At 51.9% G+C, this 25,262-nt stretch overlaps 4 protein-coding genes across 6 annotated transcripts; 2 read left to right on the top strand and 2 right to left on the bottom strand.

The window, feature by feature from the left end:
* The first annotated feature begins 1,903 nt into the window (after positions 1 to 1,903).
* LOC105469813 (TATA-box binding protein associated factor 6 like) lies at positions 1,904 to 22,398 on the top strand. Of its 3 annotated transcripts, XM_071074451.1 has the most exons (12): positions 1,904 to 2,001; positions 4,966 to 5,125; positions 6,524 to 6,610; positions 8,389 to 8,539; positions 8,695 to 8,745; positions 9,283 to 9,377; positions 11,997 to 12,071; positions 12,216 to 12,436; positions 12,801 to 12,933; positions 19,780 to 19,908; positions 20,037 to 20,820; positions 22,261 to 22,398. In XM_071074451.1, exons 2-11 carry the CDS (start codon positions 4,979 to 4,981, stop codon positions 20,814 to 20,816), a joined length of 1,869 nt encoding a protein of 622 aa, XP_070930552.1. In that variant the 5' UTR covers positions 1,904 to 2,001; positions 4,966 to 4,978; the 3' UTR covers positions 20,817 to 20,820; positions 22,261 to 22,398. The 3 variants fall into 3 exon arrangements, with proteins under 3 accessions (XP_070930552.1, XP_070930551.1, XP_070930553.1); XM_071074450.1 differs by lacking the exon at positions 22,261 to 22,398 and having other exon boundaries at positions 20,037 to 20,861; XM_071074452.1 differs by lacking the exons at positions 1,904 to 2,001; positions 22,261 to 22,398 and adding an exon at positions 2,148 to 2,220 and having other exon boundaries at positions 20,037 to 20,861.
* Positions 15,092 to 16,681, bottom strand: LOC112424558 (translation machinery-associated protein 7-like). The gene is made up of 2 exons (XM_071075872.1): positions 16,670 to 16,681; positions 15,092 to 16,074 (listed from the first exon to the last, which is right to left on the bottom strand). Exons 1-2 carry the CDS (start codon positions 16,679 to 16,681, stop codon positions 15,862 to 15,864), a joined length of 225 nt encoding a protein of 74 aa, XP_070931973.1. The 3' UTR covers positions 15,092 to 15,861.
* On the top strand, positions 20,860 to 23,469 carry LOC105469465 (transmembrane protein 179B). Its single transcript, XM_011720490.3, has 5 exons — positions 20,860 to 21,047; positions 22,261 to 22,448; positions 22,530 to 22,664; positions 22,836 to 22,914; positions 23,121 to 23,469. The coding sequence occupies exons 1-5, from the start codon at positions 20,952 to 20,954 to the stop codon at positions 23,280 to 23,282; spliced, it is 660 nt and encodes a 219-aa protein (XP_011718792.1). The 5' UTR covers positions 20,860 to 20,951; the 3' UTR covers positions 23,283 to 23,469.
* An 82-nt stretch (positions 23,470 to 23,551) lies between these two features.
* On the bottom strand, positions 23,552 to 25,240 carry LOC105469464 (transmembrane protein 223). The gene is made up of 2 exons (XM_011720489.3): positions 24,897 to 25,240; positions 23,552 to 24,147 (listed from the first exon to the last, which is right to left on the bottom strand). The coding sequence occupies exons 1-2, from the start codon at positions 25,210 to 25,212 to the stop codon at positions 23,855 to 23,857; spliced, it is 609 nt and encodes a 202-aa protein (XP_011718791.2). The 5' UTR covers positions 25,213 to 25,240; the 3' UTR covers positions 23,552 to 23,854.
* Positions 25,241 to 25,262: the final 22 nt, after the last annotated feature.

Below are 25,262 nucleotides of genomic sequence, written 5' to 3'. Positions count from 1 at the left end.
GCTGGGTGTGTAGAGCGAGCCACCTTTCTCCCATCTGTGGTCATGGAGGTCTCACTACTGCCTTCCCTGGTCCCTGCCTCCACTCGGATTGGGAGCAAATGAGCTCCAGACAGGGTGGATACAGGTTCACTACATCTAACAGGTCCCTGGCAGTCCCGGCCTCCCTCCCATCTTTTAGTGTCTCCAAGGTTGCTGATGGCTGTCCAGAACAGTAAACCTAAGCAAGGAGCTCTGCCAGCTGTCCAGGTCTGGCTAAGCTGACTTCAGGCTCAGTCAGACCTTAGAGGAGAGGCCCCTCTTTCTCTTAACGCACAGGTGGGCAGACACCTGAAACCACTTCTAATTTGTTTCTGAATATAACTGTAAGAGACTCAGCAGGGTCACATTCTCCTTTGGTGGGGTTGCCATGACAACCACAGTCGCATCCATCTGGCTTTGCCAGCTCTGTTCCCAGAGGATTTTCTTTTCCAGCGGCAGCACCATCTAGCCCTGAGAGAGGGGAAGAGAGAGAATGTGTACATTCGTGTTCCCTTATGCTCCCATAGTTCACCCAGTGCGAACTACCCCATCTTGGGTGAACCTAAAGGAATTTACTGTATGCCTTGTGACGTATGAGGGAAAGTTTCTCTTTTTCTTTTTTTTTTTTTGAGACTGAGTTTTACTCTTGTTGCCCAGGCTGGAGTGCAGTAGTGCGATCTCGGCTCACCACAACCTCCGCCTCTTGGGTTCAAGCGATTCTCCTGCCTCAGCCTCCCGAGTAGCTGGGATTACAGGCGTGTGCCACCACATCCAGCTAATTTTGTATTTTTAGTAGAGATGGTTTTTCTCCATGTTGATCAGGCTGGTCTCGATCTCCCGACCTCAGGTGATCCGCCCACCTCGGACTCTCAAAGTGTTGGGATTACAGGCGTGAGCCACCGCGCCGGGCCAGGAAAGAAAGTTTAACCTCCAACTCTGCCAGAGACTCTCAGACATTAATTTACAACAACTGTGTGAAGTGCGCATTATTACCCCATATTAGGTAATTTGCCCAAAGGCAGTGTCAGAATTTTAACCCAGCTCAGTCTGACTCCAAATACCATCCTTTACTCACTAAGCCCACTGCTTATCTATTGAGAACTGCCCAAGTAGCTGTTATCGCAGTGAGAGTTGGAGAAAGAGCTATCAGAGTGCGTGTCCAACGGTCATGCAAGGCAAGGCAGGCCAGGGCTTGTATTTGGTTCACAGGCTTGGGCAGAATGCGAAGTAGGCGCAGAAAGAGCAGAACCCTGGAGTCCGGAGCTTGCACGGGATGTTCGGCTCGGTCACAAGTCCCCTCTGCTGGGAGCCGCGCTGGCTCAGGCCGGTTGCCCTGGCACGCGGGGAGGCGAGGCTACACGTTCGAGGCCAACCTGGTAAACACTGATTAAAAAAAAAAAAAACAAAACTTTAACAGAAGTCCCCTCTGCTTGCAGAGAGCACCTACCGAGAGCCCCATCTATCCCTTCAGGAAGGGGAAGTGGTATGTGATGCTGGGGAGGTAGGCTGGGCAGGAAAACTAAGCCAGACATCAAAATCTAAAGCTTTGCTTCAGCCGCGAAAATGCAGGTGCTCAGAAACTCGAGAGCAAACAAGACAAAGAAAATGAAGACGCTGTCCTTGAGATTGTTTATTTCCTCGTGACTACTGGGAGGAGTAAAAAAATAAAATATGCTTATTAAACGTGTGTCAAAACATAATACACACTCGCAAACGTAGCAAGAGAGGTTGCTTTAAGAAGCGCGACTCTTCAGCGTCTCGTGACCGCCGGTCTCTACAGGCTGTTCACACTAGCCAATCAGGAGCCAGGAAACCTCCTAGAGGGCCGGAAACTTTCCAAGGCGCCCGCCGATTGGCTGTACTTGTGGAGGGCGGGGCCGGGGCCCCCAGAGAGGGAATTAGTGAGCTGGTGAGTGGGCGCCGCTGCCGCCGCCCCCGCCGCCGTCGTCTCCGTAGCAGCCTTCGCCACGCCGGGGTCTTCAGGTGAGCAGGCCCTGCTCTGGTCCAAGGACTCCCCATTCCCGCCGCCGACCGCTTACTCACCGGCCTTGGAGCCCGCTCCGCGGGGGCCCGCCCCCTTGGCTTACCACGTGACCCAAGTTCAGTGACCCCTGACCTCCTCCCCCCGCATCCCCCACTCCAGATCTGGGTTGGGCGAGGCCGGGTGGGAGGGTGCGCGTCGCCGAGGCCCGGCCCGCGCAGGTCAGTTCCCACGCCTCTTCGCCAGCTTGACTAGTGGCTGAGGATGCGGAGGAGAGGTGGCTGAAGAGCGGGAGACTTCGGTCACAGTCTAGACTTCGTGTACTGGCATATAATAGGAAACTTCCTCCGCGCCTTTCGCGCGGGTGGACTAAATACTCCCATTTTACAGATAGGGAAACTGCAGCTTCACAGTGATCTATTGGCGGGTCTCGGGTCACCGAGGGGTGGGTCTCCAACCCATGTCTTTGGGCTGGGATTCAGGCCTTGTTCCCCACACAGCTGGCGGCTCCTGAAGCGGCATAGAGTAATGATTAGGAGCAAGGGGTTGAGTCCCTGCTCCCCCTCCCTGCTTACTCAGTGCTTACTTCGTGATCTTGGAGAAGTAATGGAACATTTAACCTCTGAGTTTTGATTTCCTTGCCTGTGAAATAGACGAAATACATAATAATATCTTATTATTGAGGATATAGTGAAGTAGTCATATAAAGCACTTAGCTATGTCTCAGGCATAGTACAGTGCTATTCGTGGCCCGGCGCGGTGGCTCACGCCTGTAATCCTAGCACTTTGGGAGGCCGAGGCCGGCGGATTGCCTGAGCTCAGGAATTCAAGGCCAGCCTGGGCAACATGGTGAAACCCTGTCTCTACTAAAATACAAAAAATTAGCCCGGGGTGGCGGCGTACGCCTGTAGTCCCAGTTACTGGGAAGGCTGAGGCAGGAGAATTGCTTGAACCAGGGAGGTGGAGGTTGTAGTGAGCCGAGATCACGCCACACTGTACTCCAGCCTGGGTGACAGAGCGAGACTCCGTCTCCAAAAAAAAAAAAAAAAAGCTCGTCGGGCCAGGCTCGGTCTTCTCACGCCTGTAATCCCGGCACTTTAGAGGCCGAGGTGGGCGGATCACCTGAAGTCAGGAGTTCCGGACCAGCTTGGCTACCATGACGAAACTCTGTCTCTACTAAAAATACAAAAATTAGCCGGGCGTGGTGTCGCAGGCCCACCTTGGCCTCCGAAAGTGCTGGGATTAGAGGCGTGAGCCACCGGGCCCGGCTACAAATTCTTATAACTGGTTTGAAGGCAGAGTGCAAGGACATTGGGGGATCTAGGAAGACATGCCTGAGCAAGTGACATTTGAACTGAACTCTGAAGGAGTGAGTAGCAGTTCACTAGACAAAGGGATTAGGGGTGGAGGACAGGGAGGAGAGAGTTTCAAGTGGAGAAAACAGCGTTCAAAGGTCCGAAAATAGGTGTATTTGAGGAAATGAAAGGAGGCCGCAGTGGGAATGCAGAACACAAGAAAGTAAGAGGTAAGAGGTAAGAGGTGTTGCAGAAGTAGGCAGCACATGCAGAGCTTCCAGAGCCGTTGTTCAAATTTGTTCTTTATTTCAAAGACAATGGGGAGCCATTGGGAAGAGTGCTGCGCAGAAGCCACATAGCTGCCCTTGGATGTAGGGACCTGGACATCACTGGTGACCCATTGATCCCTGCCAGAGGAGTAGTGGGGGCAGTGCCTGGGTGGGTCATCGTGGATCTGGGCCCTCCTGTCTGAGGTGTTGATGCCTCACTTTGGCGCATGTGAGTCTACCTTCTCATTGTGGTGTGCGTTGTTGGAGTGAGTCATCAGCTACTGTTTTTGTCGGGTTCTTATTGTGCCGTATCCTGTGAAAATACAGGTTACTGCATTTAGGCCTTGCAGCCAAACTGGGGAAGACCAAGCACATAGGCAGAAAGCCCAGCTACTATCCAGCCTGGCCAACATGGCGAAACCCTGTCTCTACTAAAAATACAAAAATTAGCTGGGCCTGGTAGCACGTGCCTATAATCCCAGCTACGTGGGAGGCTGAGGCAGGAGAGTTGGGGGCAACAAGAACGAAACTCAAAAAATAATAATAATAATAAATAACAAAAATTAGCTGGCCGGGTGTGGTGGCGGGCACCTGTAATCCCAGCTACTCGGGAGGCTGAGGCAGAGAATTGCTTGAACCTTTGAGGCAGAGGTTGCAGTGAGCCGAGATGGTGCCACTGCACCCCAGCCTGGGCGACACAGCGAGACTCAAAAAAAAAAAAAAAAAAAGACTGGGTAGTGTATAAAGGAAAGAGGTTTAATTGACTCAGTGCTAGGAGGCCTCAGGAAACTTACAATCATGGTGGAAGGGGAAGCAAACATGGCTTTCTTCACGTGGCCGCGGCAAGGAGAAGTATCGAGCAAAAGGGGGAAACCATTAGATCTTTTGAGAACTCACTCACTGTCAGGAGAACAGCATGGGGGAAACTGGCCCCTTGATTCAGTGATCTCCACCTGGTCCTGCCCTTGGCACGTGGGGATTATTACAATTCAAGGTGAGATTGGTGTGGAGATACAGCCAAACCATATCGATCGTCTCATTTTCATAGCAACCCTGTGAGCTGGAGAGGGCAGGCATTATTGTGCCTGTTTTACAATTCAGGACACAAGGGCTCAGACTGATGAAGGCCTTGGCCAAATTCACATAGAAAGTGACAGGGCAGGAATGGGACCTAGTTCTGTGAACCCCAACGCCTGGACTTTCTCTAGCTTCACTGTTCTTGTCCCACTGGCCAGTCTGTTTCCTTCTCTGAGCCTCAGTTTCCTCGTCTGGGTACTCAGAGCTCCTGGTTCAGAAACTCCAGAGCACGAGCAGCAAGGCTGGTGTGGAGGGTCTTGGGTCACACTCCTGGGCTCTCCAGGAGACTGGGACAGCTTTTCCAATCTTCCTTCTCCACTCCCAGCTCCACTGGGGCCATGTCGGAGCGAGAGGAGCGGCGGTTTGTGGAGATCCCTCGGGAGTCTGTCCGGCTTATGGCGGAGAGCACGGGCCTGGAGCTGAGCGATGAGGTGGCGGCACTGCTCGCAGAGGACGTGTGCTATCGTCTGAGAGAGGCCACGCAGGTACACTCCCCTCACCCCCTGATACCTCCAACTGTCCTTGTTCCTGCCTTTTTACCAACCTCTACCCTCATTGATTTACTCAAGTGTACACTGGGTGCCTGCTCCATACAACAGAGACGGTCCATGCCTTTACAGAGCTCTACTTGTAGCTGTCTGGGCCTCCAGCAGACAAAGTGCTTGCCAGGCGTCTTCCCATGTGCTCCTCACAACAGCCCCGCTGGGCAGGCAGAGCGGGTACATACTCACATTCTACATGTGAGAAACTGAGGTGTTGACAGAAGATGTGACACCTGGGGGGTGTTTTTGTACAAGAACAGAGATGGAATCTAGGCTTTTTTTTTTTTTTTTTTTTTTTTTTTTTTTGAGACGGAGTCTTGCTCTGTCACCCAGGCTGGAGTGCAGTGGCCGGATCTCAGCTCACTGCAAGCTCCGCCTCCCGGGTTTACGCCATTCTCCTGCCTCAGCCTCCCGAGTAGCTGGGACTACAGGCGCCTGCCACCTCGCCCGGCTAGTTTTTTTGTATTTTTTAGTAGAGACGGGGTTTCACCGTGTTAGCCGGGATGGTCTCTCGATCTCCTGACCTCGTGATCCGCCCGTCTCGGCCTCCCAAAGTGCTGGGATTACAGGCTTGAGCCACTGCGCCCGGCCACTTTTTTTTTTTTTTTTTTGAGACAAAGTCTCACTCTTGTGCCCCAGGCTGGAGTGCAATGGCACGATCTTGGCTCACTGCACCTCCGCCTCACGAGTTCAAGCGATTCTCCTGCCTCAGCCTCCCAAGTAGCTGGGATTACAGGCGCCCGCCACCACACCCGGCTAATTTTTTTTTTTTTTTTTTTTTTTTGAGACAGAGTCTCGCTCTGTCGCCCAGGCTGGAGTGCAGTGGCCGGATCTCAGCTCACTGCAAGCTCCGCCTCCCGGGTTCCCGCCATTCTCCTGCCTCAGCCTCCCGAGTAGCTGGGAGTTTACAGGCGCCGCCACCTCGCCCGGCTAATTTTTTGTGTTTTTAGTAGAGACGGGGTTTCGCCGTGTTAGCCAGGATGGTCTCGATCTCCTGACCTTGTGATCCGCCCGTCTTGGCCTCCCAAAGTGCTGGGATTACAGGCTTGAGCCACCGCGCCCGGCCACCCGGCTAATTTTTTTACTTTTAGTAGAGACGGGGTTTCACTATGTTGGTCAGGCTGGTCTCGAACTCCTGACCTCACGTGATCTGCCCGCCTCGGCCTCCCAAAGTGCTGAGATTACAGGCGTAAGCCACTACGCCCGGCCGGAATCTGTGCTTCTGATCGCTAAGCGTGGTCTCCTGTTTGCCTTCTCTCCAGTCTGGCCCACTTCATTTGGGGTTTCCCACGCTCCCTGCTCCACATCCTTTGACTCTGGCTTCTGTTCCCTCCCTTCCAGAATAGTTCTCAGTTCATGAAGCACACCAAACGCCGGAAGCTGACGGTTGAGGACTTCAACAGGGCCCTCAGATGGAGCAGCGTGGAGGTGAGTGGGGTGCAGGCCACAGAGGGCTCAGGTGGCATGAGGCCACTTCCATGTCCAGTTCAGGGCTGGCAGTGTGGCGAGACATTAAGGCCAAACGCTGCCAGGCGTGGTGGCTCATGCCTGTAATCCCAGCACTTTGGGAAGCTGAGGTGGGCAGATCACTTGAGGCCAGGACTTCAAGACCAGCCTGGCCAACTTGGCGAAACCCCTTCTTTACTAAAAATACAAAAATTGGCTGGGCCTGGTGGTGCATGTCTGCAGTCCCAGTTAGTCAGGAAACTGAGGCATGAGAATTGCTTGAACCCAGGAGGCAGAGGTTGCGGTGAGCTGAGATTGCACTCCAGCCTGGGCAACAGAGCAAGACCTTGTCTCTAAAAAAGAAAAAAAAAAAAAAGGCTGGGCTCAGGGGCTCATACCTAAAATCCCAGCACTTTGGGAGGCCGAGGCGGGCACATCACGAGGTCAGGAGTTTGAGACCAACCTGACCAACATGGTGAAACCCCATTTCTACTAAAAATACAAAAATTAGCTGGCCGTTGCAGTGGGCGCCTGTAACCAACCCCAGCTACTCAGGATGCTGAGGTAGGAGAATCGCTTGAACCTGGGAGGCAGAGGTTGCAGTGATCTGAGATTGTGCCACTGCACTCCAGCCTGGGCGACAGAGCAGGACTCCGTGTCAGAAAAACAAAAAAACACAAAAATTAGCTGGGTGTGGTTGCGGGCACCTGTAATCCCAACTACTTGGGAGGCTGAGGCAGGAGAATCGCTTAAAACCGGAAGGCGGAGGTTGCAGTGAGCCGAGATCATGCCACTGCATTCCAGCCTGGGTGAAAGAGCAAAACTCTGTCTCAAAACAAAAAAAGAAAAAAAGACCAAACGCGCATATAAGAGAAGCAAGACACTGATAGCAACAGCAGACCAGGTGCTAGGCCCAGCCCACCTGGGCTACGTGTTCAGAAAAGAAGGAGAGGAGGCCACTGGGGGCCCAGAGGTTAGAGAAAGCTTTTTGGAGGAGGTGGGACTAGAGCTGGGCCTTAAAGGGTGGTGAAGAACTTGAGCTTGGCTTAAACTAGGCCAAGAGGAAAAGAAGGCATTCAGGCTAAGTGTTAGGTCCTCATGGTGTGGGTTTTTTTTTTTTTTTGAGACAGAGTCTCGCTTTGTTGCCCAGGCTGGAGTGCAGTGGCGCGATCTTGGCTCTCTGCAAGCTCCACCTCCCGGGTTCACGCCATTCTCCTGCCTCAGCCTCCGAGTAGCTGGGACTATAGGCGCCCGCCACCACGCCCGGCTAATTTTTTGTATTTTTAGTAGAGACGGGATTTCACCGTGTTAGCCAGGATGGTCTCGATCTCCTGACCTCGTGATCTGCCCGCCTCAGCCTCCCAAAGTGCTGGGATTACAGGCATGAGCACCGCGCCCGGCCATGGTGTGGTTTTTCTGGAGCAGTGAGATGAGAGAGGAAGGCCATGTTTAGAAGACATTAGTGAGTTTTCAAAGTGAGTGAGTGTGAATAAGGAGGACCAGTACATGGTGTGGGGCTCAGGACCCTTCCAGTTATGGGAGGAGCAACCATGTTCTCTCCCTTGACCCAAGGAGCCTAGGATGCTCCAGGCAAGTCCCCAGTGGTGGCTCTGAGCCCCAGGCTTCCACCACTTTTCTTGGGACGTCTGGACTTCCCTCAAACATGCGCTCTCTGCCCTGGTCAGTGGAGCCTCATCCTGGATCCTGACACCTGCTCCGTCCCTGGATTCAGGCTGCTCTCCAATTCCCTTTTTCCTCAGGCTGTATGTGGTTACGGATCCCAGGAGGCACTGCCCATGCGCCCTGCCAGGGAGGGTGAACTCTACTTTCCTGAGGATCGAGAGGTGAACCTGGTGGAGCTGGCCCTGGCTACCAACATCCCCAAAGGCTGTGCCGAGACAGCTGTCAGAGGTGGCTGCCGGGGTCCTGCTGAGTTGGGGATGGGAGTTGGGCCGTGAAGAGAAGTGGTGATGGGCTGGCTGGTGGAAGAGGCAGAACTTGGAGGGGTAGGCAGTACTCCTAGGGGCAGAACGCCAGGCTGACACATCTCTCTACACTGCTTCTAGTTCACGTCTCCTACCTGGATGGCAAAGGGAACCTGGCACCTCAAGGATCGGGTAAGGGGTGATGTAGGAAACAGGCCCTTGGGATGAATTTTCTCCCTTAGGTTGTGAGGGTGGTGCCTGTGTGCCCCCGAGTCCGCATCTAACGTGTTTACCCATGCCTGCCTTGTGCCGTGGTCTAAGTGGGCACTGGGCTCTGCATAGAGGGCTCAGAGTTGGAGATGGGAGCCCAGACCTGTAACCAGTCATGATGCAACATGTTGGATGCTAAGATGGAAGTCTGGGCAGCATGCTGGGGCGGTGTTTCACCCCCAGGGTATGCTGAGCAGAGCTTCACAGAGCCTGAAGCTCTCAGGAGTCTGTCCGGCAGAGGGTGGGTGGAAGACAGGACAGAGCACAGAGGTGTGCGGAGCCTAGATGGTCAGGGCTGAGCAGACCCTAAGAGCAGTGGGAGTCTCTTGCCCTGGTTGTCCTGACTGAAAGTCTTCGTGTGGATGTGTGTGGGGATGGTGGTTGAGCGGGAGGAGGCTGGAAAGGCCGGGAGAGGGCCAGCTCTCCATCTGTGCCTGCTTCCTGCCTGTCCTCTGGCAGTGCCCAGTGCTGTGTCTTCACTGACGGATGACCTTCTCAAGTACTATCACCAGGTGACTCGTGCTGTGCTAGGGGATGATCCGCAACTGATGAAGGTGAGCAAGTGGGTCCAAGTTGGGGCGCAAATTTGAACTTATAAATTCTATGAACTTGTTTTTTTTTTTTTTTTTTGAGATGGAGTTTCGCTCTTGTTGCCCCGGCTGGAGTCCCATGGCACGATCTCAGCTCACCACACCCTCCATCTCCCGGCTTCAAGCGATTCTCCTGTCTCAGCCTCCTAACTAGCTGGGATTACAGGCATGTGCCAGCACATCTGGCTAATTTTGTTTTTTGTTATTTTTTTTGAGATGGAGTCTCGCTCTGTCACCCAGGCTGGAGTACAGTGGCGCGATCTCGGCTCACTGCAAGCTCCGTCTACCGGGTTCACATCATTCTCCTGCCTTAGCCTCCCGAGAAGCTGGGACTACAGGCGCCCGCCACCACTCCCGGCTAATTTTTTGTATTTTTTAGTAGAGACGGGGTTTCACCGTGTTAGCCAGGATGATCTTGATCTCCTGACCTTGTGATCCACCCACCTCGGCCTCCCAAAGTGCTGGGATTACAGGCTTGAGCCACCGCGCCCGGCCCCGGCCTTGTATTTTTAATAGAGACGGGATTTCAGCATGTTGGTCAGACTGGTCTCGAACTCCAGACCTCAGGTGATCCGCCCACCTTGGCCTCCCAAAGTGCTGGGATGACAGGTGTGAACCACTGTGCCTGGCCTAATTCTATGAATATTTAAATTTTTATTTATTATTTTAATTAAAAATTTTTTTTTAAATTTGAGATGGGGTCTTGCTCTGTCACCTAGGCTAGAGTGCAGTGGTGTGATCTTGGCTCACTGCAGCCCCTGCCTCTTGGGTTCAAGCAATTCTCCCACCTCAGCCTCCCAAGTGACTGGGATGACAGGGGCATCCTACCATGCCCGGCTAATTTTTGCATTTTTAGTACAGACAGGGTTTCATTGTGTTGGCCAGGCTGGTCTCAAACTCCTGACCTCAGGTGATCCACCTGCCTCCGCCTCCCAAAGTGCTGGGATTACAGGCATGAGCCTATTTTTTTTTTTTTTTTGTTAGCGACAGGGTCTCACTGTGTTGCCCAGGCTGATGAAACTCCTGCCCTCAAGCAGTCCTTCCTTGGGCTCCCAGCACTTTGGGAGGCAGAGGTGGGTGGATCACTTGAGGTCAGGAGTTCGAGACCAGACTGGCCAATGTGGTGAAACCCCATCTTTACTAATAATACAAAATTAGCCAGGCATGGTGGTGGGTGCCTGTAATCCCAGCTACTTGGGAGGCTGAGGCAGGAAAATTGCTGGAACCCAGGAGGCAGAGGTTGCAGTGGGTCAAGATCGCGCCACTCGGGTGGATCACCTGAAGTCTGGAGTTCTAAAATTACAAAAATTTAAAAAAGAAAATTCTAAAAATATAAATATTAGCCAGGTGTGGTGGTGGACGCCTGTAATCCCAGCTAGTCAGGAGGCTGACGCAGGAGAATTGCTTGAACCCGGAGGCAGAGGTTGCTGTGAGCCGATATCACGCCATTGCACTCCACCCTGGGCAACAAGAGCAAAACTTCGTCTCAAAAGAAAGATCGCGCCGCTGCACTCCAGCCTGGCTGGTAGAATGAAACTCTGTCTCAAAGAAAAAAAAAAAAATACTAGTATATGTTTACTGTAGATGTACATATGATATGAAAACATAGAAAGAAAAAGAAAGTGGCCAGGTATGGTGACTCATGCCTGTAATCCCAGCATTTTGGGAGGTCGAGGTGGGCCGATCATGTGAGGCCAGGAGTTCGAGACCAGCCTGGCCAACAAGGTGATACCCCGTTTCTACTAAAAATACCATAAAATTAGCCAGGCTTGGTGGCGTGCATCTGTAATCCCAGCTACTTGCGAGGCTGACGCAGGAGAATCGCTTGAACCCAAGAGGTGGAGGTTGCAATGAGCCGAGATCGTGCCACTGCACTCCAGCCTGGGCAATAGAGTGAGACTCCATCTCAAAAAAAAAAAAAAAAAGAGAGTGCCAGGCACAGTGGCTAACGCCTGTAATCCCAGCACTTTGGGAGGCTGAGGCGGGTGGATTGCTTGAGGCCAGGAATTTGAGACCAGCCTGGTCAACATGGCGAAACCCTGTCTGTACTAAAAATTACAAAAGTTAGCTGGGCGTGGTGGCAAGCGCCTGTAATCCCAGCTACTTGGGAGGCTGAGGCAGGAGAATCGCTTGAACCCAGGAGGCAGAGGTGGCAGTGAGCCGAGATTGAGTCACTGCACTCCATCCTGGGCGACAGAGCGAGACTCCGTCTCAAAGAAAAAAAAGAAAAGAGAAAAAGAAACTGAAATGTCTGTTCCTCCACCTACTTTTTTTCCTCTGTATCAACTATGATTACTCTCATAAAAACCTAAGTGGTATTATATTAAACATCTGGTTTTATAGATTGCCTTTCTCAGTTAAAAATATGTTGGACATTCAGGTTGTATTCCGTGCCATATGTAGGTATATGTGAATGAGTTTCTGTAGGTTACATTTATAGAAATAGAATTGCTAAATCAAACAATATGAACATTTAAAATTGTAAAACATGAATAAGGTGATACACTGCCTTCCAGAAGAATACCATATTCATGTTTTACAGTTTTCTGGTGGATCCAATGCAGTCTGGGCCCTTCCTTTTAGGTTGCACTCCAGGACTTGCAGACGAACTCCAAGATCGGGGCGCTCCTGCCTTACTTTGTTTATGTGGTTAGTGGGGTAAGTGACCAGGCTGGGACAGGGAGAGTGTTTTGTAAGGAAGAGATGACCCAGCAGGTGTAGGGCTCATGGCAAGTGCTGTCAGAATGGTGGGCTCCTGCCTGTCCCCTCATGTTCCCCTAAGCTACCCTCTTCTCCCAACAGGTGAAATCTGTAAGTCATGACCTGGAGCAACTGCACCGGCTGCTGCAGGTGGCACGGAGCCTGTTTCGGAATCCACACCTGTGCTTGGGGCCCTATGTCCGCTGTCTGGTGGGCAGTGTCCTCTACTGTGTCCTGGAGCCACTGGCTGCCTCCATCAACCCCTTGAATGACCACTGGACTCTGCGGGATGGCGCTGCCCTCCTGCTCAGCCACATCTTTTGGTAGCCACTGGGCATAGACCTGAGCAAAGGGTGGGATTGCTGCAGAGCCAAGTGGGTTGGGGTAAGGAAATGGGGCAAAGTCTCTGGCTTTAAGGGTCTATGAGAAGATGGGAAACCTTTTCCCTCGGAGCATCCTAGCTGGTGTGCTGTGACACACTGGGATTCTGAAAATGGATTACAAATACGCCAAGGTATTGGTTCTTCAGCCCTCAGATTCTAGGCCAGTCACCCCTGGCAGCCTTCTTCACTTAACCCCAGCACGCCCGAATGTGCCGTACAGATGCTGTTCTCTTGGTGTTGCCTTGTGCCCTGTTGGGTGGCACTGTGCCTCATTCCCCTCACTCACTGAATGGTGCTCCCACAGGACTCATGGGGACCTTGTAAGTGGCCTCTATCAGCATATCCTGCTGTCCCTGCAGAAGATCCTGGCAGATCCTGTGCGGCCGCTCTGCTGTCACTATGGAGCCGTGGTGGGGCTGCATGCTCTTGGCTGGAAGGTGAGCATCCTGGCCTTTCTCACAGACAGAGCCGTAAGAACTCCCATTTGTGTTAGAAAAATAGTACTTGTGTGTCTTTATCTCCAAAAGGGTGTGTGCCTGCCACTGCCATGTATTGAGTTCTGGCCTTAGGCCAGCCTCAGTGATAGCTTGACTTTCTGTATGTAAATGTCTTATCCTTTCGAAAGTCCTGTATGACAGATACTGATGTCCCCCCATTTTATAAATTCCTGCCCATTCTATATTACCACATTAAAAAATACCTTCAAGGCCGGGCGCGGTGGCTCACGCCTGTAATCCCAGCACTTTGGGAGGCCGAGATGGGCGGATCACGAGGTCAGGAGATCGAGACCATCCTGACTAACAAGGTGAAGAAACCCCGTCTCTACAAAAAATACAAAAATTAGCCGAGGGCCGTGGCGGGCGCCTGTAGTCCCAGCTACTCCGGAGGCTGAGGCAGGAGAATGGCGGAAACCCGGGAGGCGGAGCTTGCAGTGAGCTGAGATCGCGCCACTGCACTCCAGCCTCGGCGACAGAGCGAGACTCTGTCTCAAAAAAAAAAAAAACAAAAAAACAAAAAAACAAAGAAATACCTTCAATTCCTGTTGTACTGAGCATTTTACACATGAATAGATACTGAATTTTGTCATGACTTTTTAGCATCTATAGAAATTATCAGGCCGGGCGCAGTGGCTCAAGCCTGTAATCCCAGCACTTTGGGAGGCCGAGATGCGCGGATCAGGAGGTCAGGAGATTGAGACCATCCTGGCTAACACGGTGAAACCCTGTCTCTACTAAAAAATACAAAAAACTAGCCGGGCGAGGTGGCGGGCGCCTGTAGTTCCAGCTACTCGGGAGGCTGAGGCAGGAGAATGGCGGGAACCCGGGAGGCGGAGCTTGCAGTGAGCTGAGATCTGGCCACAGCACTCCAGCCTGGGCGACAGAGCGAGACTCTGTCTCAAAAAAAAAAAAAAAAAAAAAAAAAAAAGAAATTATCAAATGATTATGTGCTTTAAAAATTAGGTGTTGGGGCCGGGCGCGGTGGCTCAAGCCTGTAATCCCAGCACTTTGGGAGGCCGAGGCGGGCGGATCACAAGGTCAGGAGATCGAGACCACAGTGAAACCCCGTCTCTACTAAAAATACAAAAAATTAGCCGGGCGCGGTGGCGGGCGCCTGTAGTCCCAGCTACTCAGGAGGCTGAGGCAGGAGAATGGCGGGAACCCGGGAGGCGGAGCTTGCAGTGAGCCGAGATCGCGCCACTGCACTCCAGCCTGGGCAACAGCGTGAGACTCCGTCTCAAAAAAAAAAAAAAAAAAAAAAAAAAAAATTAGGTGTTGGCACCGGGCACAGTGGCTCATACCTGTAATCCCAGCACTTTGGGAGGCTGAGGCAGGCACATCACGAGGTCAGGAGATCGAGACCATGCTGGCTAACACGGTGAAACCCCCTCACTACTAAAAATACAAAAAAATTAGCCGGGCGTGGTAGTGGGCGCCTGTAGTCCCAGCTACTCGGGAGGCTGAGGCAGGAGAATGGCGTGAACCCAGGAGGTGGAGCTTGCAGTGAGCTGAGATTGCACCACTGCACTCCAGCCTGGGCAACAGAGCGAGACTCTGTATCAAAAAAAAAAAAAAAAATACAAGTTAGGTGGGTATGGTGGTACATGCCTGTAATCCCAGCTACTCGGAAGGTTGAGGCGAGAGAATTGCTTGAACCTAGGAGGCAGAGGCTGCAGTGAGCCAAGGTTGTGCCTCTGCACTCCAGCCTGGGCGAGAAGAGCGAAACTCCATCTCAAAAAAATAAAAGATCCTACCTTTTAATACTATCACAGTGGCAACACCTGTTTTTTTTTTTTTTTTTTTTTTTTTTTGAGACAGAGTCTTGCTCTGTCACCCAGAATAGAGTGCAGTGGCGCAATCTCGGCTCACTGCAAGCTGTGCTTCCTGGGTTCAATTCTTCTGCCTCAGCCTCCCAAGTAGCTGGGACTACAGGCACCGCCACCACACCTGGCTAATTTTTTATATTTTTATTTTTTGTTTTTTTTTTTTTTATTTTTTTTTTTGAGATGGAGTCTCGCTCTGTCGCCCAGGCTACAGTGCAGTGGCTGGATCTCAGCTCACTGCAAGCTCTGCCTCCCGGGTTCACACCATTCTCCTGCCTCAGCCTCCCGAGTAGCTGGGACTACAGGCGCCTGCCACCTCGCCCGGCTAGTTTTTTGTATTTTTTAGTAGAGATGGGGTTTCACCGTGTTAGCCAGGATGGTCTCGATCTCCTGACCTCGTGATCCACCCGCCTTGGCCTCCCAAAGTGCTGGAATTACAGGCGTGAGCCACCACGTCCGGCCACTTTTAAGATTTTTATTGGAATTACATCAAATGTATTAGATTAATTTTGAAGGGGAGTGATATCATGATAGTAAGTCATCCTGTCCACGAAGGTATCATATCTCCATTTTTTTTTTTTTTTTTTTTTTTTGAGATGGAGTTTCACTCTTGTTGCTCAGACTAGAGTGCAATGGCGTGATCTTGGCTCACCACAACCTCCACCCTGACCAGGTTCAAGCGATTCTCCTGCCTCAGCCTCCCAAGTAGCTGGGATTACAGGCATGTGTCACCATGCCCGGCTAATTTTGTATTTTTAGTAGAGACGGGGTTTCTCCCATCAAGCTGGTCTGGAACTCCCAACCTCAGGGAATCCACCCATCTCAGCCTCCCAAAGTGCTGAGATTACAGGCATGAGCCACCGTGCCTGGCCTATATCTCCATTTTTTTTTTTTTTTAAACAAAAGTTTATTCTTAAATGTATAACAGCTCCAAGACAACCCTTAATTCCAGCTATAGGTGTCAAAGGATGTTATGGCAGGGAATACAGATGTTTAAATATAGATGAAATAAAGGGTCACCATCTCCTCAGGCACAAGGAACAGCTTACTTTTTGCCAGATTTCTTAATTCTACCTGTGGCCAAGGGCCCCTTCCCTGCGGCCTTCACTTTTAGCTCCTCGAGCTTCTGCTCCTCTTTTTGTTTCTGCTTGAAAGCCTTATCTTCCTCGTCCATCTCCTTGGCCTGCTTCTTTGGCTGTTTCAGTGGCTGCTTCTTGCCAGCTTCCCGGCCGGACACGGCGCCTGCCGCCCCTTCCCCCTATATCTCCATTTTTGTTTAGGTCTTCACAGGCGTTGGGGATGCTTTCATCATTTCCCTGAGTAGAACCTACACATACTTTAAAACGTTGTTTCTTTATGGATCAACTAAACTATAGAAAAACAAAGAGTAAGAAAAAGACAAAAAATAGAAACAAGATACAAAGGAAAAAGAAAGAAAGAAAGAGGAGGGCTGGGGGTGTGGTGTTTCATGCCTGTAATCCCAGGACTTTGGGAGACTGAGGTGGGTGGATCATCTGAAGTCAGGAGTTCAAGACCAGCCTGGCCAACATGGTAAAAACCCGTCTCTTCTAAAATACAAAAATTAGCTGGGCATGATGGCACATGCCTATAATCCCAGCTATTCTGGAGGCTGAGGCATGAGAATCGCTTGAACCCAGGAGGTGGAGGTTTCAGTGAACCGACATCGTGCCATTGCACTCAACCCTGGGCAACGGAGTGAGATACCATCTCAAAAAGAAAAAGAAATAAAGAGGAAAAAAAATTCTGCCTAGTGCAGTGGCTCATGTCTGTAATCGTAGTGCTTTGGGAGGCTGAGGTGGGAGGATCACTTGAGCCTAAGTGTTCAAGACTACCTTGGGCAACATAGTGAGATCCCATCTCTACAAAAAATTTTAAAAATTAGCCAAGTGAGCCGGGCGTGGTGGCTCACGCCTGTAATCCCAGCACTTTGAGAGGCCGAGACAGGGGGATCACCTCAGGTCAGGAGTTCAAGACCAGCCTGGCCTACATGGTGTAATCCCATCTCTACAAAAATACAAAAAATTAGCTGGGCGTGTTGGCAGGCACCTGTAATCCCAGCTACTCAGGAGGCTGAGGCAGGGAGAATGGCTTGAGCCCGGGAAGCGGAGGTTGCTGTGAGCCAAGATTGTGCCACTATACTCCAGCCTGGGCAACAGAGCCAGACTCCGTCTCAAAAAAAAAAAGAAAAAGAAAAAAGCCAAGTGTGTCCGGGCATGGTCTTGCACCTGCATTCCCAGCACTTTGGGAGGCCAAGGAGGGCAGATCACCTGAGGTCGGGAGTTCGAGACTAGCCTGACCAACATGGAGAAACCCCGTCTATACTAAAAACACAAAAATTCAGCCTGGGCGGCAGAGCGAGACTCCGTCTCAAAAAAAGAAAAAAAAAAAACAAAACACAAAAATTAACCGGGGGTGGTGGCGCGTGCCTGTAATCCCAGTTACTTGGGAAGCTGAGGCAAGAGAATTGCTTGAACCTGGGAGGTAGTTGCGGTGAGCCGAGATCACACCATTGCACTGCAGCCTGGGCAACAAGAGTGAAACTGCATCTTAAAAAAACCCCAAAAAACAGAAAAAACCTAGCGTGACTGGCATGCACCTTTGGTCCCAGCTACTTGGGAGGCTGTGGTGGGAGGATTGTTTGATCCTGGGAGGTCAAGGCTAAAGTGAGCCAGATTGCTGCTCTCCATCCAGCCTGGGTGACGGAGTGAGACTGTCTCAAAAAAAACCCAAACAAGCAACAAAAAAACCCCACAAACTATTCCTAGATTCTTGCTGTCCTTCGATGCTGTTGTAATGGGGTCTTTATGGTGTTAGTTTCTTGCTCGTGTATAGAAATGTAATTCACTTTTACACTCCTATCTTCCTAAACTATCCAGTTACTTTGCTAAGCACTGGGGATACATACAGGGTATAAAGACAGATAATAGTGACCCCGCTATCACTGTCATATGGGTGAAGGGCCAAGAGGGCATATGTAATGCTTATTGTTAGCAACATAAATTTACAGTTTGCAAACTGCCACCCTATACAATCAGCAGGCAAGTACTGTCCAGCTGCTTTCTTAAACTATCATTGCTAATTATAGATTCTTTGGAGGTTTTAATATAGATGATCATATCATATCATGTATAAATAATGACAGCTTTATTTCCTTTTTTTTTTTTTTGAGATGGAGTCTTGCTCTGTCGCCCAGGCTGGAGTGCAGTGGTGCGATCTCGGCTCACTGCAAGCTCCACCTCCCGGGTTCATGCCATTCTCCTCCCTCAGCCTCCCGAGTAGCTGGGACTACAGGCGCCTGCTACCACGCTTGGCTAATTTTTTGTATTTTTTAGTAGAGATGGGGTTTCACCGTGTTAGCCAGGATGGTCTCGATCTCCTGACCTCGTGATCCGCCAGCCTTGGCCTCCCAAAGTGCTGCGATTACAGGCATGAGCCACCGTGCCAGGCTTTTTTTTTTGTTTTTTGAGACGGAGTCTTGCTCTGTCGCCCTGGCTGGAGTGCAGTGACACGATCTCGGCTCACTGCAACCTCCGCTTCCCAGGTTCAAGCGATTCTCCTGCCTTAGCCTCCCAAGTAACTGGGATTACAGGCATGTGCCACCACTCCCGGCTAATTTTGTGTTTTTAGTAGAGACGGGTTTCTCCATGTTGGTCAGGCTGGTCTTGAACTCCTGAACTCAGGCGATCCGCCTGCCTCGGCCTCCCAAAGTGCTGGGATTACAGGTGTAAGCCACCGTACCCAGCATGCCTTTATTTTTCTTATTGTTAGGATTACTAATGTTATATACACATGATGATGAACATCTTTGGGATTACAGGCACCTGCCACTGCACCCATCTAATTTTTGTATTTTTAGTAGAGAGGGTTTCATCATCTTGGCCAGGCTGGTCTTGAACTCCTGACCTCGTGAGCCACCCGCCTCGCCTTCTGAAGTGCTGGGATTATATGCGTGAGCTACCATGCCCAGCCTCTTTATAGTTAATTCTTAACTACTGTTTCAGTGTCTTCCATAGTTACAGAATTATTGAAGCTTTCATATTCTCAAGTCAGCAGTAAGTTATATTTTTTAGGAATTTGAGAATTTTGTCAACACTTTCAAATGTTTGTGCTGTGGATGAATGACCATAGAACTCTGCCTCATCCATCAAAGCCCATCACAAACGTCATTTATTTGAAGTTTTGCTTTCCCCCAAATTAATCACAGGATTTTTTTTTTGAGATGAAGTCTTGCTCCATCGTCCAGGCTGGAGTGCAGTGGCGCGGTCTTGGCTCACTGCAATTTCCACCTCCTGTGTTCAAGCAATTTTCCTGTCTCAGCCTTCCTAGTAGATAGGACTACAGGCACCTGCCACCACGCCCAGCTAATTTTTGCATTTTTGGTAGAGACGGGGTTTCACCTTGTTGGTCATGCTGGTCTTGAACTCCTGACCTCAGGAGGTCTCAGCCTCGGCCTCCCAAAGTGCTGGGATTACAGGCGTGAGCCACTGCGCCTGGCCAATCACAGGATTTTAAATTGTATAATCAGAGTCCAAGTCTCTGGTTGGTGGTTTTTACGCAGATTGTTTGAACTGAGTCTCAGTTTACATCTCAGTGAAGCCAGTACTTGCCTGATTGTATCGGGTAGCAGTATGCAAACTAAATTTTGGAGTTGTTAGCAATGAGCATTGTTTTAGCCCTTGGCACACAGGGTAGTGATACTGGGTACACTTTTTATTGTCTACTTCTTTTGTGACACTTTATTATCTATCTTTGTACCTTTATTCCCAATGCCTAGCTTAGGTATACAGTAGGTTCCAAATAAATGTATGGCTGAATATGCCAGTCAGGGAATTTAGGAGGATTGAGCTCTGTCTAGGATCAGAAATAAAGGTGTTTCATGGGAAAGGGTCCTAGAGAGGGAGTAAGTGTCAAAGAGACGCTAACTGCATTCCTTCTCTTCCAGGCAGTAGAACGAGTCCTGTACCCACACCTGTCCACGTACTGGACAAACTTGCAGGCTGTGCTGGATGATTATTCAGTATCTAATGCACAGGTCAAAGCAGATGGGCACAAAGTCTATGGAGCCATTCTGGTGAGTACCATCCCCTTCCAGCCTCCCTCCCCTGCATGAGCTTAGCAGCCAAGCAGGCTTACTTTGGAATATTTGATGGGCCCAGGTTCCTCGAATTTTTTGCCTATCTTAGTCCTTGGCTTTTACAGGTGGCCGTAGAGCGACTGCTGAAGATGAAGGCCCAGGCAGCAGAGCCCAACAGGGGTGGCCCAGGTGGCAGGGGGTGCCGGCGCCTGGACGACCTGCCATGGGATAGCCTTCTCTTGCAAGAGTCGTCCTCCGGGGGCGGTGCAGAGCCCAGCTTTGGGTCCGGTCTCCCGCTGCCGCCAGGGGGAGCGGGGCAGGAGGACCCTTCTCTTTCGGTGACCCTGGCGGACATCTACCGGGAGCTCTACGCCTTCTTCGGTGACAGCTTGGCCACACGCTTCGGCACCGGCCAACCTGCACCCACCGCTCCGCGGCCGCCCGGGGACAAGAAGGAGCCGGCGACAGCCCCTGACTCGGTGCGGAAGATGCCGCAGCTGACGGCAAGCGCCATGGTCAGCCCGCAGGGCGACGAGAGCCCCCGGGGCAGCGGCGGAGGCGGCCCCACGTCGGCCTCTGGGCCAGCGGCCTCTGAGAGCAGGCCCCTGCCGCGCGTGCATCGGGCGCGCGGGGCACCCCGGCAGCAGGGCCCCGGGACCGGCACCCGCGACGTCTTCCAGAAGAGCCGTTTCGCCCCGCGCGGCGCCCCGCACTTTCGTTTCATCATCGCCGGGCGGCAGGCTGGGAGGCGCTGCCGCGGGCGCCTTTTCCAGACTGCATTCCCCGCGCCGTACGGGCCTAGCCCGGCCTCCCGCTACGTGCAGAAGCTGCCCATGATCGGCCGCACCAGCCGCCCCGCCCGCCGGTGGGCGCTCTCGGACTACTCGCTGTACTTGCCGCTCTGAGTAGGTGAGCGCTTCCATCTTTGTAAATAAATCCCGCCCCCGGAAGTGACGTCTCCATTTTCGTGGGTCGCGCCGGATAAGGTGGGGTTTGGCCGGGTTGAGGCTGTGGCGGCGCTTCCTGGTGGTCAGGGCGCCATGGCGCTGCCCTGGCTGCAGCGCGTCGAGCTTGCGCTGTTTGCTGCCGCCTTCCTGTGCGGGGCCGTGGCGGCCGCGGCGCTGACTCGGACCCAGGTGCGGCTGCAGGGCGGGGTCAGGTAGGCTGGGGAGCTGGCCGGTCCTGTCGTGGCGAGGCCACTGTCGCTTTCCGACCGAGCTCGCTGCTGCTCGGAGCCGGTGGACCTGGTAAGGCACGGCTGGCACCGGCCTGTACCTGAAATGCAGCGAGGCTAATCGCGGTTTGTGGCTACTCTGGGCCAGGTCATACTTCGAAGTTGTACTCTCGCCAAAGGGACTGGTCAGTACCGTCTTAAAGCACTAGATGGAGTCGGGTTTCGTGGCTCCTGCTGACCTTACTGTGGTTCTGAAACAGAAGTCGATGCGGAACCTGCGTCCATCCGTTAAATCAGAAGCCTTTTGTGCTGAGCTTTGTCTAGAAATAAAGCATAGTGTAGTGGAGATGATGAAGATGCCACATGATTGCAGCACAGTGTATTAAATGACAAAATGAGAGATGTAGAAAACGCTGACGTAAAGGTAGAAGCCAATAATTTACATCGTTTACCCCAGCCAGGTAATCTGGTTAGTAAACATGGGTTCATTTAATGCCTATAAAGTAGGCACTAGTGTGCCTATTTTACACCATGAGAAAACCTCAGAGATCCGCAGGGCGCGGTGACTCACGCCTGTAATCCCAGCACTTTGGGGGGCCGAGGCAGGCAGATGACTTGAGGTCAGGAGTTAGAGACCAGCCTGGCCAACATGGCAAAACTCCGCCTCTACTAAAAATACAAAAATTAGCCGGGTGTGATGGCTCATGCCTGTAATCCCAGCTACTTGGGAGGCTGAGGCAGGAGAATCGCTTGAACCTGGGAGGCGGAGGTTGCAGTGAGCGAGATCGTGCCATAGCACTCCAGCCTGGGTGACAAGAGCGAAACTCCATCTCAAAAAACAAAACAACAAAAAAAACCCTCAGAGGTAGTTATTTGTTGAAGGATATACAAGGCCTGGGTTTACTCTAAGGTTTCTGCACAAAGACCAGAATTAATGAGGCTTCTCTGAAGCTCATTGTATTCTATAGTCATTGGCTATTTTCTGATCCTTCTGGCCACTGTTTGATTCCCCAACAGGCCCTCTCCATCCATATCTCTGTCCCAGAAATAGGAACTGACAGTGCACAAATAACTTCCTGGAATGGTCGTGGCCTAGGTTATCACTAACACCTACCAAGACACTGCATCCAGAGGCATTAACCTGAAATCTAGGACTCAGCAGCTTCTCTCCACAGGGCTCCTTCAGTGGTAGATGTCCCCTGTATGGTGTCGCCACCCTGAATGGCTCCTCCCTGGCCTTATCCCATCCCTCCGCACCATCCCTCTGCTACTTTGTAGCTGGGGCCTCTGGCCTCTTGGCCCTCTACTGTCTCCTGCTTCTGCTCTTCTGGATCTACAGCAGCTGCATTGAGGACTGCCACAGGTGACTGCCCAACCCTGAGGGCCAGGGTCTGAGGTAGGATGAGCCTCGCCTCCACCACAAGGCTTGTTCTCTCCCTCTCAGAGGTTCTATAGGGCTGCGCATTGCACTGGCCATCTCAGCTATAGCCATCTTCCTGGTCTTGGTGTCTGCCTGTATCCTTCGATTTGGCACCAGGTCTCTCTGCAACTCCATCATCTCCCTGAACACTACAATTAGGTAATGGGAGAGGGAGGGAAGCCTGGCTGGGGCTACCTTCCCTCTGCACCAGGGTCCTGTAATTTCCTTTTTATCCCCATCAGTTGCTCTCAACTCACAGGGCACTGAGCACAGGTGTGCCTCGGATATAAACTATCACCCTTTCTCACAACTGTCTCTTTGACCTCACAGCTGTTCTGAAGCCCAGAAAATTCCATGGAGACCCCCTGGAACTGCTCTGCAGTTTTACTCCAACCTACACAATGCCGAAGTGAGACCCAAGGATAGAAGGAAAGATTCACATAAGTATCTGTAGCTGTGTGGGTGCTCACCAGTGTATCATGAGCTTGGCTCACCAGTGAGAGGAGCTGAGGGGGTTGTCAGCCTGAAATTCAGCAGTTAAGAGTGGTGTGTGGGTGGGAAGGACTGGATTTGAAATGGTCCCATTCCTGACACTCCTGTCCCTGTCTCCCACAGACCTCTTCTTGGGTGAATTTGGTATTGTGGTGTGTGGTCTTGGTGCTCCAGGTCGTGCAGTGGAAGTCTGAAGCCACCCCACACCGGCCTCTGGAGAGGGGTGACCCTGAGTGGAGCTCTGAGACAGATGCTCTCTTTGGGCCACGCCTTTCCCATTCCTGAAGAATAACCAGAGTCTTCCTTCAGCCAAAGACTCCATGCCCAAGTGCCTGCAATCCTCTTGCCCCCACAAGGCCCTGTTTATGTTGGGAGTCTTAGTTTTCCTTTCAGGGGGGAAACGTAATGACAGGCCCCCCTCCTCCTCTTCCTACAGCTGTTTTTGTACCAAAATATTATATTACTGTCTTCATCTTGTGAGTTTTTGATGTTAAAGTACAACTAGATAGGAGGAAGGAGTGAAGGCTAAGCAGACATGGATTGAAACTTAGAGGTACTGTTATGCAGCTGCCCTAGGGATGACTGCTCCTTTATTTGTTGTTAATGAATCTTAACCTCCTTGTGTGACCTGGTTGTTACTCCATTCTAAGATTGGCTTTTTTTTTTTTTTTTTGTAAATACAGACAAGGTCTCGCTATGTTGCCCAGGCTGGTCTCAAACTCCTGGGCTCCAGCAGTCCTCCTGCCTTACCCTCCCAAAGTGCTGGGATTACAACAGGTGTGAACCAACACACCTGGCTCCCCAAGGTTCAGCTTTTATCCCCCTGTTGGAGAGGTGAGTGACTTGAGGTTGTTTCTTCACAAGCTCCGGTAGGCACCCACAGTATTGTCAAAGAGTTTTGTGTTAGGGAAGTGTCCAGCTTTGTCCAAGAGGAAATAGAAGCGTCGGCCTTTGACTTTCAGAGGTAGCATGGCAGGGACTTCATCTCGGTGGGCCATGCAAGATACCTGCTTCAAAGGAACTGTGAAATGGGCCCACAAGCCAAAAGGGGCATGAGTGGTGAGGGTCACCTGCTGCCCTCCAGCTCGAAGCACCACTGAGCGCACAGACCGGAGAGAGAAGAGAAGACCAGCACCGAGTACGAGGGCTCCTGCAGGAAGGGCAGAGTTCGGGGTGAGGGGTTTTCACTGAACGTCTAAGTACCGACCTTTCCAGTGCCCTCTGAATAAGAAATCTTGGGGATGAAAGTAATATTTACTGAGCTTTTTTGAGACTGAGTTTCGCTCTGTCGCTCAGGCTGGAGTGCAGTACTGAGCTCCTCTTATACACCACAATCCTGTTACTCCTCCCAACAACCTTAGTAGACATCTGTTTCCATTTTAATGGGAGGACGAAGAGCTTTAAGGACCTTGCTTAAGGTCGCAGAGTGAAGGGCAGACCTCGGCCTAGACTATGACAGGGCACAGCGCTCAGGGACACAAGTGTTTCGCTTTTTTTTTTTCTTCTGAGACCGCAGTGCGACTGAGCCGGAGTGCAGTGGCGTGATCTCGGCTCATTGCAACCTCCGCCTCCCGGGTTCACGCTTCTCCTGCCTCAGCCTCCCGCGTAGCTGGGACTACAGGCGCTTGCCACCACACTCAGCTAAATTTTTGTATTTTTAGTAGAGACGGGGTTTCATGGTGTTAGCCAGGATGGTCTCGAGGTCCTGACCTAGTGATCCGCCCGCCTCCGGCCTCCCAGCATATGAGCTACCACGCCCGGCCAGTGTTTCGAATTTCTGTAGGGTTAAGCCCGCCCACCACTCTTGTATAGGGAACCCCCAACTCTCCCTGCCTGTATAGGGAAGGTCGTGTCCCGCCACCCCACGTTGCCATAGTGGGAAGCCAGCCCACGTCTTACCGATGGCGCCGCAGCCGACGGCCAGACCATAGCGCCAGAGCGCGGAGCGCAGGTCGAAGGGGCCACGGTTTGGGACCTCCGCATCCAGAGGCTTCACCCGGACCGGGTGCCGGGACACGGCTACCACAGCCAGGGAGGCCCAGAAGACGCCCTGGCCCGCGCAGAACAGCCCGAGGATGGTGAAGAAGCGGCCCCGATCATGCTCAAAGAGCAACACATCCCGTTGCAGCGTCGCGCCTTGCAGGGGCCGGCGCGTGGGCAGGGGTCGCAGCACAGTTAGCAGCCCCGTGGGCCACCGCCTCCAAGGCGCCGCCATGGCCAGCCGACTTCCGGGGTGGGACTTCCTGTCGCGGAGCCGCCTCCCGC

This window comes from Macaca nemestrina, chromosome 12 (assembly GCF_043159975.1).
Source record: "Macaca nemestrina isolate mMacNem1 chromosome 12, mMacNem.hap1, whole genome shotgun sequence".
NCBI classification, from domain to species: domain Eukaryota; kingdom Metazoa; phylum Chordata; class Mammalia; order Primates; family Cercopithecidae; genus Macaca; species Macaca nemestrina.
This window is presented reverse-complemented; position numbering and strand designations above follow the sequence as displayed.

Bases quoted from the DNA above. Each gene is read 5' to 3' on its own strand.
- LOC105469813 (XM_071074451.1), top strand. From the start codon at position 4,979: ATGTCGGAGCGAGAGGAGCGGCGGTTTGTGGAGATCCCTCGGGAGTCT. The intron at 8,540-8,694 runs GTGGCTGCCGGG...CACTGCTTCTAG, and splicing joins TGCCGAGACAGCTGTCAGAG to TTCACGTCTCCTACCTGGAT. The intron at 8,746-9,282 runs GTAAGGGGTGAT...GTCCTCTGGCAG, and splicing joins CCTGGCACCTCAAGGATCGG to TGCCCAGTGCTGTGTCTTCA.
- LOC105469465 (XM_011720490.3), top strand. From the start codon at position 20,952: ATGGCGCTGCCCTGGCTGCAGCGCGTCGAGCTTGCGCTGTTTGCTGCC. The intron at 22,449-22,529 runs GTGACTGCCCAA...TCTCCCTCTCAG, and splicing joins TGCATTGAGGACTGCCACAG to AGGTTCTATAGGGCTGCGCA. The intron at 22,915-23,120 runs GTGAGACCCAAG...TGTCTCCCACAG, and splicing joins CCAACCTACACAATGCCGAA to ACCTCTTCTTGGGTGAATTT.
- LOC105469464 (XM_011720489.3), bottom strand. From the start codon at position 25,212: ATGGCGGCGCCTTGGAGGCGGTGGCCCACGGGGCTGCTAACTGTGCTG. The intron at 24,148-24,896 runs GTAAGACGTGGG...CCCTTCCTGCAG, and splicing joins CGTCGGCTGCGGCGCCATCG to GAGCCCTCGTACTCGGTGCT.